Source organism: Protopterus annectens, chromosome 15.part0, assembly GCF_019279795.1.
Source record: "Protopterus annectens isolate FY-2018-M chromosome 15.part0, PAN1.0, whole genome shotgun sequence".
NCBI lineage: Eukaryota > Metazoa > Chordata > Ceratodontiformes > Protopteridae > Protopterus > Protopterus annectens.
Window position 1 is genome coordinate 734,583,893 of NC_056749.1, and position 17,838 is coordinate 734,601,730.

General features: G+C 39.0%; 1 protein-coding gene across 2 annotated transcripts in view; it reads right to left on the reverse strand.

The window, feature by feature from the left end:
* Nucleotides 1-17,838, reverse strand: part of AFF2 (AF4/FMR2 family member 2) — a 3,001,139-nt gene that overhangs the window by 355,605 nt on the left and 2,627,696 nt on the right. For both annotated transcript variants that reach the window (XM_044057592.1, XM_044057591.1), the window contains exon 15: nucleotides 5,909-6,137. In XM_044057592.1, the coding sequence (XP_043913527.1) occupies nucleotides 5,909-6,137 (229 nt within the window). The remainder of the gene's footprint in view (nucleotides 1-5,908; nucleotides 6,138-17,838) is intronic.

The following is a 17,838-nucleotide window of genomic DNA, read 5'->3' on the forward strand; positions in this document are numbered from 1 at the left end:
TGTAACTGTATTGTCCATCTGCATGAGTGTCATGAAGTTCACCACTTCTGTCTTAAGAAGCATGAAGTTGGCTTTGGAGAATTTTTTTACTGTGATTTCCTTAATGGTGGGTGGGGGTGGGATGGGATATCTAGGGTGATTAGCTTATGGTCGGATCTGACCAACGAGGAGTTGACTTCAGGTGTGGAACACTGGTCACTCATGCTGGTAATGACTAGGTCTAGGATACTGTTGCCCTTGGTGGGGGTGTGGATAAGTTGATCCAGGGCATTGAAATTTATGAATTCCAGAAAGCGTTGAGTGAAGGAGTTGGTACATGAGTACTTTTCCCAGATAATGGTGGGGTAGTTGAAATCGCCCATTAGGGTGTTTGGTTGAACCCTAATATTTTCCAGTATATCAAGAAAAGAGGAGTGGGAATCCTAGGGCAAGGTGAGGGATCTGTAGCAAGCTACAATTTGGATTGCAGTTTTGCCCAGAGTTAGTTGCACTTGGATAACCTCGGATGCATTATGTTGCGCAACTAGCCTGGAGGTGTGGATATCCTTAATGAATATGGACACACCTCTGCCTTTGGTGTTCTGGTCCAGGTTAGATGGCCAAAAAGTGCGGTATGAGTTATAGCCTGGTAAAACAGGGGTGCTCTCTGCAGCCTTGATCCAGATCTCAGCCATTGCACAGATATCTATGTTCTTCATTTTAAGGAGTGCCTCGAGTGAGTGCATTTTGAGATTTAGACTTCTAGCATTGAATAGCATTACCCTAATTTTTTGCTTGCCTGTTCCTGTTATGGTGGTGAATTTGTCATTTGAACCTTGCCTAAAAAAGTCACTATAGGGGTGACAAGAGCCTTACCCAGTATCCAGAATCCCAGGGATGACAGGTGCAGGCCATCTCTGGCAAAGCATCATGGTTTGTTGACCATGTAGTCCCAGGCAGACAGATACTGGATACCCTTAGAATGACACCAGAAGCTTAGCCAATTGTTGAAGTCAATCATTTTGCCCTTGTACTGCGGTATCATTCTGGGCGATGGCGGGATGCTACTCAGGGCTAGGGTCATACCTGCCTGGGCTACAAGATTGGAGAGCTCTTCCATGTCTCTTTTCATGTAGTCCAGGGAGGTATGGCTCAGGTCATTCACACCAACATGGACAATGACAGAGTCATATTTGTACTTGTGGAGTGACCTGAGTGCATGGGTTATGTGGCAAATCCTGGCACCCAACAGGCAGATGACAGTAACCTTCTCCTTGTTTAGCCTGGTGAGTGGGACATCAGAGTGCCTGACTATAGAGTCACCTGTGACTAGTGTGTTGGGTACTTTGTTTTGCCTTGTGGGCTGTGGTCTGTTGGCACACTGAGTCTGTGGGCTACATGTCATTTGGGTTGTGTTGGGGTTGGAGGTTGCTTGCATTTCTGCTTTCGAGGTCTCTGTTGCTTTAGCAGATTATTATTGAGAGCCTCCGTGAATGTTTTTGTGTTTCTATGTGTGGATTTTGGTGGTGTAGGTTTAGTGGAACTATGTGATGAGTGTGGTGTGGTGCAATTGTTTACCTTCTCCTCTTGACTGTCAGGTTCAGTCTTGATTGGAGAGAGCTTTACCTCCAGTATAGCTAGATAAGTGCTTCATTCACAGGTTGTGGTGTTGGGTGGTAGGAGGAGAGGGTTGTCTGTGTACATGAGGCAATTTCTACATTGCCCCAAGATGCCCAGATTCATCAGATAGACAGGAGAGAACACTGGGAGCTGACCCTTGGACATGCCTGAGTAAACAACTACTTTCCTCTAGACAAGTGAGGAAAGTGAGTATAAGAGCTGTTTTTCTCTAAGCAAGTGAGGAAAGTAAATTCTTTGGGCAGTAAAAGAACCATGCACCACTAGGGAATTAGGAGAACATGTAAAAATTCCCCTAAAAAAAAAAAAAATACACTCCCTGCTTTGTCAGACTCAAAGTGATGGCATGCGATTTAAAAACATTTTCCTTGTAAACACATTATTTTTCAATATTGGATTAGCAGTGCAAATGATTTCACTTTCATAATACTGAGCAAATGATGGCATGTGATTTAAAAGCATTTTCCTTGTAAACACATTATTTTTCAATACTGGATTAGCAGTGCAGATGATTTCACTTTTATAATACTGAGCTATAGCTTTTAATACTGTAAAGCTCAATTATTTTACCTATGGTGTTAAATGCATACACAAGTCATTCTTTACTAGTAAATTCATTGAAAGATTTTGTTTTTTTAACCAGTAACACATGATCGGTTAAAATTAGCATTGCATCATTAATCTAAAATCAACAGGAAAACTTAATTTGAATGTTAGACAGAAAATTTAAAAATGAAATAATATTTAATTACTTATTTGTCTGGATTTCCTATAAAATGCAAAGCTTCAAACAAAACTTGAAGAATTAGTGAGGTGATTTTGACTGATGCTTGCTCAATTAAAGAGCGACCTTGGGCATTCATCTGCAACTTTGACAGCTGTGACAAAAGAATGAAGCATTTTGAATGGTACACCAAGCAGCATGATAAAAGATAAATTATTATTTCTAATGCTGACAAAGAGTTTTCATGGTATGGTTGAGACAGCACTAGTGAAATAAGTAATGCACCTGAAGGATAAGCTGTCAAAGATTCATGCAGTGACTGCTAAGTTCATTAAAATATTCATGGACTTATAAATAATAAATAAAGTCACTGAGAGTTAAAAAACTAACATTAAATTCATAGACATAATGTTGTCCAGTTTGTTCACCCCCAAATAATAAACACACTGTCAGCAGTCAACTAATCAAGGCTAACAAAGATCATACTCAAAGAACATGGTTCATAGGATGATGCCCTTATTTATCACAATTGATTCATTTCTTTATACCATAACTGGTTTGAGATGCAAGAACAAAGTATTTACACACACACACACTCCCAAATGGGAGTGTCAATTACAGTCCCTTGTATGACTGTGTACACCTCAGGTGTTTGCTTATGAGCAAATGAATAAATAATGGCCTCAAAATATATTTTAAATCACTGTTATGAGAAACATACAGTACAACCCAACCTCTAAATTTCTTAGAATGTAAACTACAACACCTTTCCAGAAAACAACAAATTTTATAAGGAATAAACCACAAATCTGATGCAAAATCAGGGATAGTTGAGAAGTATGCCTTTTGCTCATCCCCCCACACACACAGACACGAATAACCATCAATTATAGCTACTTGTATGACTTTACAGATCCAATATTGAGATCAGGCGAATGAATAAATACATAAATAATGGTCAATAAATGCATCTTAACTCAGTGTTATAAGAACCATACTGTGTAATCCATTGCAACTCACCTCTTCTCTGCCCTCTCAACCTCTTAGCTCAAGAATCAGAGACAAAAACCCTAAATCAAGAACTAATTTTAACTATTTTGATTATATACTTAGAAAGTTGGTAGAATAACAAGCAATGCATTAGCAAGCATTTTCTGAAGGACTGACTGCCTTGCCTGAGTGACTGTAATCCTCACTGATTTTGTCAGAAAAATCAATCATTTTTTTGACTTTATGACATTTCAAGGTCAGCTGAAAAGCAGGTGAGTCTTTGTTTTAAAAATTAACATAACAACAGCTGTTGGAAAACTATGCATTTTCTGAATCATAAGAACCATGAAACTCTTATGACTGGCATTGGTTCATAGCTAATTACCAGGCTAGCTGTCCCATGGGCTCTTTTTAAGCCTAACCAATTTCCCTCTCACAGATAAAGATCAAACCCTGTACCTTGTGTGACATCCCCACTCTGGGCCAGTAAGCTTGAATCTTCACCACTGACACTCTAGAGAGACATTCACTTGGAATGCAAATGGATACACTCGGTATTTCCAGATGAAGACTGCTCTGCATCAAGTACAATTTCCCTTAAGAGCACACAGGACACACACACAGCCCGGGGTCTGGGTTTCTCTATATCTGTCTCTCTCCAGGTCTCCAATAAGGCCCTCCACTGTCACAGCTGTGTTCCGCACCCTCCCTGTAAAACCAGTGCTTCATGTCCCTGATCTCTGTAGCTGACATACACACACACTTTGAGATTTAATTTTCACACACACACACACACACACACACACACACACACACACACACACACACACACACCTGGGAAAGGCTAGCACAGATTACCTGCTCTACCACCTTTGCCCAGACTATGAGGTAGATTCAGTATCACCAGTCAGTTACTATAAGGCTTTTAAAATGGTATCCAATTATACTGATTAAAATGAATAATAATACCAATGGTAATATTGACAAAACAGCCAGGTTTTCAGGAATGGCCAGAGTTATCACCAAGTAAATATATGCAAATACTCTCAAAACTTAAAGATTTTTCTAAAAGGATTAGTCACAATAAGAAGTTTAAATATATTTAATAAAAAATAATAAAAGGAAATGAAAATACTAAATATCTATTTGCAGTAAACATCAGAGTTTCAGTCACAGGAAATATTGAAAATAACACATCTGGAAAGAGTCACACAGTTAGAGAAAAACAATACTTAACTATTCTCACTATATTTTCCTGACTGATCTAGAAAATAAATTACTGTTCCTACTTACTGAATAGAGCAAGGCATGATGATGTGGGTAAGTGGTCCTTGTTGTCAGATCCAAGACAGAATACAGAATATTGAGAGAAGTCTCATACTAATATCTAAATATTATTTCTGGATTACAGAATGATATCACACACATCTGGTCATTTGACTCTGCTATCCCTCATCACTAGAAGCTACCAGGGTTGTGGCTCCTACATGTCAATAATATACACACAAGAGCATTGTTCAGATCAGGTGCAGCTGCTGGAACTCATAAAATCATAAAACACTTCCCTTCTTCCTACAGGAGCTAATAAACCATACTTCTTACAAACATTGTGTCTCTGGCTTCATTCAAAATGGTGAGATAACATCTTTATGGCTTAGGCCCAGTATTTAATTTCTTTACTATTTTTAAGTTTGAGATTAACCTCTTCTCTTCTAGTATCCTTGGTTATAATAGATTTAAACAGTTACAATAATGCATGTACTTTTCTTTGCTTTCCAAATATTTCTAAAAATGTTCTGTACAAATCAGTTTAATATACAAATGACATATGATTCTTTACAAAATTCCAGCTAGCTGCACTGGCATATGTTAAAGATCTACTGCCCTACCTCTCCTGGCGTAGCTGGTAGTACCTCCTACCATCACACCTTGTGTCAGTGAGACAAACACCTTAACCATTATACCAACTGTTACCTAACTATAGGCCTCACTGAGTTACCAGAAAATTGAGCATTTTATGAAAGACAGTAAAAATGTGAGGCAAAATCTGAGATGCTCAACAGGTTTGGTGGCAGTTGAAAGGCAGAGCTTTGCCCTCTGCCTGAATGTGTGCATGCATATGCATACACCCTTACCACATCCATGTCAACATTTTCAGCGGTATATGTTACCATTGTTTTTGTTAAAAGACTGTGCTAATGGAAATTACTATAATTTTGCATTATGTTTGAAATAAGATATATAAAAGGCACCTGTTAAATGTATCAAGTATTTGCTAATACACAGTTTAATAAGTACACAAAGGATACCTACTAGTTATAAATTTACCTTCCGTTTTTTTTTACCCAGATGTAGGTCACTTTACTGGGGCTTTATCTTGCATAAGGTAAGTATTGATAAGTGTATCCACACTTGGTTAAGAACATTTTTTCTTAACTCTAAAACGGGAAATAATCTCCTTATGTAGTTCACTGGCAACATTTCCAAAATGGTCAAAAAAGTATGTTGCTGGACATATTTCAGGTACCCTTTTTCATAAATAGTTTAAAAGTTGTCATTAATTAATGTAATACTTACATTAACACCATTTGTGTGACATACTGATTTTTCATTTTTTCGATATTTACAAGATAGTGATGATAATATGGAGACAGTATTTTCTAAGCTCTTCCTACTGGTACTTTCATGACTGAAGGAAGTGCTCTTAGTGTTTTGTTTGACCAGGACTGGTTCTTCTAATGCTGGTGACAATGGATGAACATGCAGCTTTTCTTCTCGTTTTTTTGTTGTCTTCTTTAATGTGGTTCTGTGTAAAACAAGACAACAGGCTAGAACTATGCATTTGAATCGACATGGTATAGCTCAATAATAAGTAGTATTTATAAAGCAGACATGAAACATTTCCCTAGAGCATCTCATATGTGGATCAATTCATCACTAGAAGATCATTTTCCACTCCCATTTTGTGAACAATGCATCATGAATGCAGGACCTATATCTGAAAACAAAACAGTGTAAGAAACTTCTCTATGTGGAAGATTTTCAGTCCATATATTTCTAGTTAATCACTGCATATTAATCAGATCAGACAATCGTAGTAGAAGTAGCGAAAGTAAACTCATCTTAAGTCAAAACAAAACAAAACAAAAACTAATAATAGATAATATATAATTGTACAGCATTACTAAGTATTCAAAAATAATCCAAGCAAGGCACGCACAGTCTCTTTCCAGTCGAAAATCCTTTATTAAGTACATAGACAAACGATCCAAGTAAAACAAAAATAGAGTAATTATTTCCTCACAAGCTTTCTAAATATATATACACTTTTTATCAGGCATGGGAGTGGTTTATTGTGCTGTAAAACAAAGTTTTACTGGTACACATGTTAAATTCACATCCCTTCCCCCATCAGTGTGACATTCAAGTGGTCCTGCCCTACTTAGTAGCTGTCATAATAATATATAACCCTTATGTACTTTAAATAAAATTTATAATGATGTGGTACCTCTTATTTAACCAAATTATTAAGTAGATTATAAGGATAGCTATGAAGAGAATGAAGAATGGAAAGGCTGTTGGCCCAGATGACATACCTGTGGAAGCATAGAGGTGTTTAGGTGAAATGGCAGTGGAGTTTTTAACCAGATTGTTTAATGAAATCTTGGAAAGTGAGAGGATGCCTGAGGAATGGAGAAAAAGTGTTTTTTTTACTGATTTTTAAGAATAAGGGTGATGTGCAGAGCTGTAGTAACTACAGAGGGATTAAATTGATCAGTCACAGTATGAAGTTATGGGAAAGAGTAGTGGAAACAAGGTTAAGAAGGGACGTGATGATTAGTGATCAGCAGTATGGTTTCATGCCAGGAAAGAGCACTACAGATGCGATCTTTGCTCTGAGAGTGTTGATGGAGAAGTACAGAGAATGTCAGAAGGAGTTGCATTGTGTTTTTGTAGACTTGGAGAAAGCATATGACAGGGTGCCTAGAGAGAAGTTGTGGTATTGTATGAGGAAGTCAGGAGTGTCAGAGAAGTATGTAAGAGTGGTACAGGATATGTACGAGTGTAGTGAGACAGCGGTGAGGTCTGCAGTGGGAGTGACAGATGCATTTAAGGTGGAGGTGGGGTTACATCAAGGATCAGCTCTGAGCCCTTTCTTATTTGCAATGGTGATGGACAGGTTGACAGACGAGATCAGACAGGAGTCCCCGTGGACTATGACGTTTGCAGATGACATTGTGATCTGTAGTGAGAGTAGGGAACAGGTGGAGGAGACTCTGGAGAGATGGAGATATGCTCTAGAAAGAAGAGGAATGAAGGTCAGCAGGACTAAGACAGAATATATGTGTGTGAATGAGATGGAGGATAGAGGAATGGTGATGATGCAAGGAGTAGAGGTGGCGAAGGTGGATGAGTTTAAATACTTGGGGTCAATAGTTCAGAGTAACGGTGAGTGTGGAAGAGAGGTGAAGAAGAGAGTACAGGCAGGATGGAGTGGGTGGAGAAGACTGTCAGGAGTGATTTGTGACAGACGAGTACCTGTAAGAGTGAAAGGGAAGGTCTACAAGAGGGTAGTGAGACCAGCTATGTTATATGGGTTGGAGACAGTGGCATTGACAAAAAGACAGGATTTTGAGCTGGATGTGGCAGAGTTAAAGATATTAAGATTTGCACTGGGTGTGACGAGGGTGGACAGGATTAGGAATAAGTATATTAGGGGGTCAGCCCAGGTTGGAAGGTTTGGAGACAAAGCCAGAGAGGCAAGATTACATTGGTTTGGACATGTGCTGAGGAGGGATGTTGAGTATATTGGGAAAAAGATGCTAAGGATGAAGCTACCAGGTAACAGGAAAAGAGGAAGGCCTAAGATAAGGTTTATGGATGTGGTGAGAGAGGACATGCAGGTGTTTGGTGTGACAGAGCAAGATGCAGAGGACAGGAAGAAATAGAAACAGGTGATCTGCTGTGGCGACCCCTAATGGGAACACTCCCCCCCAAAAGGAGAAATATCTATCCCACCAGAGTCTAGCCTTCCAAACATCTCAGATGCCCAGGTGAGAGCTGCTCTCTCTAAAGCAAAAAACACAGCATCAATGGGACCGGACGGTGTCCCCGGCTGTGTGCTACACGAACTCAATGAGGAACTAAACCCACACATAAGGCTGCTGTTTAATCTTAGCCTTACTACAGGATACGTACCCAAAGAATGGCGTACGGCAACTGTGGTCCCACTCCACAAAGGCGGTGCTTCTACGGACCCTGGAAATTACCACCCCATAAGCTTGATGAGCCTTGTCTGCAAAGCTATGGAGAGGATCATAATGGAACTCATAAATAAAGACATTGGGGACCTACAGACACTGGATCCTACCCAATTTGGCTTTGTCAAGGGCAGATCCTGCCTCTTGAACTTGGTCGACTTTTTCGAAACGGTCACTAAGGCCATTGATGAGGGTAAGGCAGTTCACACAGCCTACCTTGACCTAGCAAAAGCGTTTGACACAATACCCCACTCGGGCATCATAGAAAAGCTCACCAGCTTAGATGTAAACCCATATATCACAAGATGGGTTGCAAACTGGCTCAAGGACAGAACACACAGGGTTAGAGTTGCTGGTGCCATGTCAGACTCTAAGCCGGTCACGAGTGGTGTCCCACAGGGCTCAGTCCTGGGCCCCCTCTTGTTCTGCATTTATTTTTCTGAAGTGCAGGCAAACATAGTGGGATTGTGGCTGACAAAATTTGCAGATGACTGCAAACTGGGCACCATAATTGACAGTCCATCAGACACAGACATCCTCCAGAGAGGTCTCATAGAAATGGATAACTGGTGCCAGAGCCATGGCCTTAAGCTAAATGCCAACAAATGTATAGTCATACCCTTTGGGGAAAAACAAGGTAACCCCTAATTACCACATAGGTGGTAATCCATTAAACACGGAAGAAGTTATCAGGGACCTGGGGACCCAAGTTGACAGTAACCTCTCTTTTGACACTCACATTGCCAAAGTGGTTAGGAAGACCTTCTACATTGCCCACCTGATCATGAAGGGATTCACATCCAGATCAGGAGAGGTCATTGTACCCCTGTACTCTTCACTTATCAGACCAATGATTGAGTACAACGCCCCATTCGGAATGTACCTTACCCGACACCTGCAGCAGTTGGAAAGACCCCAAAAGTTCCTCACCAAAAGGATAAAGGGGCTCAAACATATGTCATACGATGCCCGACTGAAGAAACTCCAGCTCTATTCAGTCGCATACCGTCTGCTCAGAGGTGATCTGTGCCTGACATACAAGGCCATGTCCAACCCGGAATTAATGGACATGCTCCACCTCAAAAAATCCAAATCCACCAGAGCTATGAGAGCAAGAGACTTAAACCTCAACACGGATATAAATAGGACGTGCTGGAGGGACAGATTCATCACCCAGAGACTCCCTACACTATGGAACAGAATCCCAGTCCATGTGAGGCAGAGCCCCTCACTGACTCTGTTCCAGAGAAATCTTGACGAGTGGATGGGAGATCGTAGGTTTACCCCGGGAATCATCTCTGTATCACTGCTGGACAGAGGCACAGCAAACTAATGGGTATAGTATTCTCATCCTAAGGGGTGGTGAAAGCCACACACACTCTGGCTAGGCTTATAAATGCCCTAGGGCAGATAGCCTGGTATGAACCTATGAACCTATGAACCTATTAAGTAGATTATTAAGTCTGTGATTTTATTCAAGACAATATACTACATGGCTGGAAATATATCAACCTTAGTTCATTTGGCAATCAAAAAATATATATAAATATATACATATACATTTTGCATGTAAAAATCTATTTCTATTTAAATAACCTATTGTTAACAAAGATCGCTTTCATTCTTCTAGACTTCTTCAGGTCTGTTTACAAGAACCCTAAAAGCCTATATAATTGTATAATTAGTTAGTATTGTTATTACACATTTTGAATAAAGTGGAAAAAAGAACCAGAAAAACAATAAAAATAAGAAAAAATGTATGTATGATGATGGATACAAAATATACACTTAAATTTCAAATGATTTTAAATGGTATTTAAAACCAATTTGTAGAATAAAATAAAATAAAATACAATTAGTCATGTAAACAATGTGGCAATTTTCTAATTTCCAGCGCACTTTTAATTAAACAGTAGTAGTTTAGTCCAGGCTTCCTAAAAGAGTTCAGCTTTAATTGCCACGAGTTCACGTTTCTCCAGAATATTTGGGATGTCTCCTTCAAGATCACCCATGCCTATGCGATCCAGGATCTGGAACTTAAAACCTGTGTGTCTTATATCTGGTGATTTACTGAGCTATTGTTTGTTCTCTGCCTATAAGACAGAGCAGATACAAATGTACACAACCCAGTAAATAACTTCTGCTTAGAAGGTATAAGCAGTGCTGACATTTATTCCATCTACTTACCAGTTGTGAACTACCAATCAGTGCCATCAACATTTTTTATTTATATATTTAACATTTGTTATTATCATTTCAAGGGTCATGGTTGTAGCTAGAGATAATGTAATATGTGGCCTACAATTCTAAGACCTTAATCAATTTGTCTTCCTGAATGGTATATCTTTACTGCTCAGACTAGTTGGTTTCTTTGAAAGAGTTATTGAAGTCGCAGACAAGGGCCAGTCTCACAGCACTACCTATCTGGACTTAGCAAAGGTCTTTGATACAGCTCTCAATGCTGGTATTATTGATAAGATCAACTAGCTCAACAATAACCCCCTGTGTCTTATGCTGGGTAGTTAGCTGTCTGACTGACAGAATACATACAGTAAATGTTGGTGATACTTCTTCATTAAACATAAGGCCACTAGTGGTGTCCCACATGACTCCACAGAGCTGGTATCTCTTTACCTTAACCCCTGTGTCTTGTGTTGGGTAGTTAGCTGTCTGACAGACAGAATACGTACAGCGAATGTTGGTGGTACGTCTTCATTAAAGATAAGGCCACTAGTGGTGTCCCACATGACTCCACAGAGCTGGTATCTCTTTACATTAACCCCTGTGTCTTATGCTGGGTAGTCGGCTGTCTCACTGACAGAATACATACAGTGAATATTGGTGGTACTTTTTCATTAAACATAAGGCTACTAGTGGTGTCCCACAGGACTCCACAGAGCTGGTATCTCTTTACATTAATTCCAGTGTCTTATGCTGGGTAGTCGGTTGTCTCACCGACAGAATACATATAGTACAGTGAATATTGGTGGCACTTCTTCATTAAACATAAGGCCATTAGTGATGTCCCACAGGACTCCACAGAGTTGGTATCTCTTTCACTCAGCATAAAGGTAATAGTGATTGGCCTCTTCCTCTCTGATGTGAAGATGTATGTCATAGATCACTAATTAACCGCATCTGCTTTTGACTGCAAACTAGGTGTAATTAATTTTTCAGTGGACATTCATATCTTACAGGAAGAATGTGACAGTGACAACATCTGGTGTACTGACGATGGTGTGACACCCCTGCACTGGCCCAGTAATCGAGGAGCCTCAATCCTCACCAGTAACACCAGTGAGGGACGTGCACATTGGGAGGATGACAAGTACACACACAGTAAAGTACAATTTCCCTTAAGAGCACACAAAGATCACACTCAGTCTGGGGCTGGTTTCTCCTTCTTTCTCCAGATCCCCAATAAGCCTCCCCACTAGCACGCTATAGGGTTAAGATCTCAGCTGAGTGGTCAACCCAAAACCTCCAGCACCTTCTCTGTTTAACCAGTGCTTTGTGTCCCTGGCCAAGTAGCTGACACACACACACACACACACACACACACACACACACACACACACACACACACACACTGATATTTGATATTTGATTTATATACAAACACACACACTCCTGGGGAAGGCTGGCACAGGTTCACTAGCTATGCCTCCTTCTGCCCTGACTATAAGGTAGTACCAGCTGCCACCAACCACCCTTTATCATATACTTTAAGGCCCTTCCCAAAGAGTGACCAATTCCACTGTGTAATGTTATTATTATTCAAATGGTAAGTGTGTCCAAGACTAAGGTTATTTAGGAGTGGCCTAAACAGTGTTAACAAATACATATGCAAGTGCTCTAAGAGCTTAAATATTTCTAAACAAACCAGCCACAATTAATAATAAATAATAAAAGCACAAGACAATACTCAATAACTCAACAAAGTGACAACAAAGTTCAGAATCACAGGAAATATTTTAAAACAACATTGCAGGACAGGCTCACATAATTACAGAAAACATCTAAACTAATCTTGCTATATTTCTATGTCTAAGAGAAATCATTGTAATCTAGTACTTACTATTAGCAAAGCAGAAGTGCTGGTGAGAGGATGTTTCTAGATCCAAGACAAGACACAAAATACACAGACTCACTCTCTGAGATAGTTATTAAACTACTATCAAACATTGCTGCTGGGTTATCTCAGATTACATAATTCTTGTCACTTCTGCCTTTAGATCCCAGGCTAACAGAAACTTTCAAATGAACACCTCTGTGTCAAAAATACTTATTCCTAAGAAGTTGCCTGGAACTAGAAGTTGTAAAACCAGTTAAATAATTTTACCCTTGAAACCTTTAATTATTTCTGTTTCCAGACAATAGAAAGAATTTCTAGCTGCAGACATTCTGTCTCTTTGCTATGGAAAACACAGTCATAAAACTCTTTGTCAACTTATTTTCTTAGAGTTTTACAGGTTAATTCTGTATGTTCCAACTTCTACCATGAAAACATACATTTGCATAGGCACATAATCCATATACATTTCTACTCTTCTCCAGCAGGGTGCACTGTGGTTACATTTTTGAATCTCAGCATGTAACATACAGTTTAATTACATTTGTAAGACAAGCCTATGGATCATATTAATATTTACAATCACAGAAAATTATTTACAGAATTCTAGCTAGCTGGGCTGGCAGCTTCACACACAGTTTCAAGCTCAGTGCAAAAATGCAACATAGTTTCATTTGGGAAACATCACTCAAGTGCATATCACATAAATGACACTCCCTTAAAACTGACACAGTCATCAGAGATTTTGCCACATTCACTCATAAGGAAATATCCTCTACCATATATCAATCATATTTATGAAATTAATCTACCTTACTATGATAATTGCTAAAGCTGTATCTTCTAGATATAAGGAAATCATAATTCTTTGTGGTGATCTATGCCTTTCATACATTTCACAATTTCAAAGACCCTGTCCTCTGAGACCTCTTTATTGTAACAATAACATGACCTTCTGACCCAATGTATCCTTTACCTGGAGAATACTCTACCCTAGTGTGTCAAACAACATAATAGGATATCCACCTGTAAAATGACTTGTGATGACTGGATGGGTGTTCACAGATTCACCCTGGGGGTATACTCCTCATCTGGGACAGCTCAGTAATTTACCAGTATATTATGTCGCACTGGTTAAGATAAGTTCCTCATTGCTGTCCTAGATCCCATTTGATTTAGGCCATTTTAGGGAGACTGATGTGATGCATCACATTTACCTGGGTTGTGATGGATGTAAGTAAGACATAACATTATTCCCCAGGACTATAGTTTACTACAGACTTTGTAAAGTAGGAGAGCATCACATCTCTGAGACACTAAAACATTTTTCAATATACATGAGCACTGATAGTGTTAGAATTCTGTACAAGACTCTGGGTAACTGTTCTACAGAGGGTACTTTTTATGCTGAAATTTCATGATCCCCTGTCCTTCCATTGTAGTTAATATTTGGGACCGTCAAGGGTTCTTCATTTCCATCAACTGCCATATTATCCTTGCACTGTGGCCCACCAAATACACTGAATGCCCTTTCCGTCTTCCTCTTTCTAAGAATGGATGTAAATAAGCTTATACCCATCCCGTGACTTTTCTGCATTTTTAATACCATACATATGATATATCACTATCACATTTATTTATTTTATTTTCATTTATTTGACATTTCTTTATCGGGACTGGGGATGTCCAACTGGGATACTACCCCAGTGGAAGCCTGGGTTGAAAAGTTCCACATTTATGTAATATGTTTACAGTTAAAGTTATTATAAATCATAATCCAGAAGAATGACAGGGGCTGCCTAGCACTAGTTATCCCCGTAAGTGATACAAACATACAGAACATTCAGACAATGTCAAAGGTTGCACACCCCCCTTTAGGTAACTTCCTTTCTGTCAATTGAAGTACTGTATATATGCCTATATTATGATAATTGATAATAAGTATTTGTCCATTTCTCTCCAAAGTCCTGTGTCTTGGAATGCCTGGTTATTTTAAAGTAAGGTAGAGCTGCAGGGAATAGTTGAATGGGTGGGGCTAACAAAAATCATAGTTCTCATTTGCCCAGATTTTTGCTGGATGTTCATATTTTTGCCTCATATTTTTGGTCTGTTCCTTATAGAATTTGTGGTTTTCTGGCAAATCACTGAGGACTGAAGTCTCTACATAATGACATATATTTGAGTGTCAGACTTCATATCTTTCAGAAAAAGGCATGCTGACCCAAATCCTATTATTCTAGTACCTGTCTAAATTTATAAGAGCAGTATTTAAAATCTGTTCTTATTTTTGGGCCATTGTCCCACCACCATTTTGGCTTTGTCCAGATTTCTTGTGCTACAAGATTGAGAGGTATGGCTGGAACAGGGTGGGGTACATCATCAGGTCAAAGTTGAACATACTTACAGTTTAAAATAACTGATCATGTGCCACTGCTCGTGCTAAGGACCTCTGTCACAGTAGTACCCTTCTACTCTTCCTCTTTATTCTACATGACATCAGGTCCCAGTGTCCATCAGGGAGCTAGTCAAGTACACCACAAGACACTGCCATACCCTGTGCCAGAAAAGGCTGAAGTCTGCCAGTCACGTCTATAAACAAAAAGTTTTTGTGATCACAGAAGCAGACCAGGGTGAGCAAAGAGCCCTGAGCTGTATCACTCTGCATATGTTAAGAAGTGTGCATGACTCTTGCTTTTAGAGTTAATAATTTACTCCTGTACTAGAAATGCTGGCTCTATTTAGGGTAAAAAAAATGCAATGCACAGATTTCCGTCAGATACTGAGATGCATGGAATTAATGGAATTTATTGTTCTGGAAGGACAGACTGAGACACCACTGATGGGCCACAGAATGGAAGCAGGCTTCAGGGCTCATGTTGTTGCATTTTACTTAGTAATATTTGAAAGTAAAAGTTTTAAAGTTGTATCTTAATGCTATGTATAATGAAATAATTCTTCATAAATGTTTCATGGGGAGGAAGCTGTGAGCCATAAGTGACTTCATTTTCTTCTTAATATCATCAGATAAAGGATTTTTTTTCTGGTAGCCTCAACTCAAAGACCAGGCAGCTGATTGAGATTCTTGCTGCATAACACACACAGACAGGTAGTAGAGCTTGGAACATTAACCACCTAAACTGTCCCCAGAAGCTGTGCAAGTGTGTCCCAATCCAACTGCTGAAAGTGTGGTTATAGACTTAAAACGGGTCCCGTACCAAGGTTTAAATTTGCAAGCAGAACAAATGCTAGGATAAGAGATGCTTAGGAAATTCCACACTGCCTCTGAAGGCACTTCACGGCTTGACTTCCCAAAACAAAATGTACTGTGGTGCTTGTTCTAGATACAAGTGATACCAGTAAAAAGCTCTGTAGACATTACTAGTTACGCTCCGCCTTTACAAGTCATTTCTTTTTCATGTTGTTGAATCAAACAAACAAAAAAGTTTAAACATGACGGACTAAAATGTAATTTCAGCCATGATGACAACAAAACAATCATACTGAGTGAGAGTGACATTAGCTATTGGACCTGAGTGATAGCAAAATAAGGGATGGTAACTGAAAGCAAATCACATTGCAAGATGCAGTATGAGGTACAATTGGGTCATTTCAGGTATGGAAAGCAGGGTGTCCTAGACATGGTCTTAATAGTACCAAGGTGCCTTCCCTTACACACACGCATGCATGCACACACAAGGAAACACATGCATACAGACAAACACACAAACAGGTACACTCATATACATGTACACTCTAAACGGGACGTGAATGTAGCTTTTCTCTGAAAGATGCTGTAAAACCAGTCCAATCTAGCATACAGGAATGATGTACTTTATGATTCACAGGAACACATTTAAAAAACATAAGCTTTCCAATTATACAAGGGTGTGGGCACCCATTTCGGACAATTTTAGGCACTTCAGTTTGTACACTTGCAGAGAAGCAAGTATATCTGTATGTAGATACAGAAAGACATTCCAATAAGAACACTAGTGAGAGTGAATGAATTATCACTCCCACTTAGCTTGAATAATTTCAAAAATAATATTTTGGCAAGTTAAGCGGCACAACTTGTTGTCAAATAGCAGGAAGAGGAACACTAAACCAGGGTATACATTTACCTTGAAAATAGCTTTCATAAATTAATTAGAGTAATAAATTAAGATCATAAAATTGCCTTATATTTGAAAATAGTTATGTATGACAAACTGGAACTTGTACTCAGTTTTATGAATTACCTCCTGCTTGAAAATGTTGCTAATAAAAGTCCTTTCCTATTAAACAAATTGCAGACACATTTTCTAGAAATTGAAAACCTCAATTAATAGGTTTTAATTTACATTTTATATGTGTTTTGCATATCCTGTATACCAAACAGATACAGAATTCTGCAGATGAACTGATTCTTGTTGAATAGTCTTGATAAGGGTTAAGAGGGAAAACAACGGACAGCAATGAATTATCAGGGTTAAGACTTGCAAAGAAGTTTGAGTCTGATTTCTTCCCTCTGTGATCACATACCCTGTTACCATACAGAATTTAGAAAACTTTGAGCCAAGTGAGAGGGAGGTGAAGTAAATTGGGGTAATTGACTGCACTAACTTTATGCAGAGAGTACCCAGCTGAAAACAAAACCGAATATCAAATTTAGCACATTCATGGAAATACTTAGTTGTTGTTTCTAGTAACTAATTAAGTTTTAGTAGTCCATCCTATATACCCTAAGAGCAGTGAGCATGAGCTGATAAATTACTTTCTTTAATACTCATTTTATTGCTCTTTGCAAAATGTTTACTGATCTCACAATATTATTAAATGAATGAGTGAATAAATAAGTGCACACATGCATGCATTTATGAGGGATGTGCCATATTTGAAGACTGAACGTTTAGATTTTATCACTGTGATTGGTCATATGTCAATTAAGTGACAGATTAGTAAGCAGAGTGGATCCCTTCAGCGATCGTACTCCTGTCACCATCTTTAGTTGTGCCTAGAAAAGGTGTTCTTTAAGAAATAATAAATTATCAATCTGATAAACATATTAATAGTGACATGCAAGGGCCAGGTAGACAAATACTTCATATCCTTATACTGGGAATATGTCACTCCATCAAAGGCAATTTCAGTGAACGCAAAGAAACTGAAGCCAGTCGATGAAACCGCCTTCAATG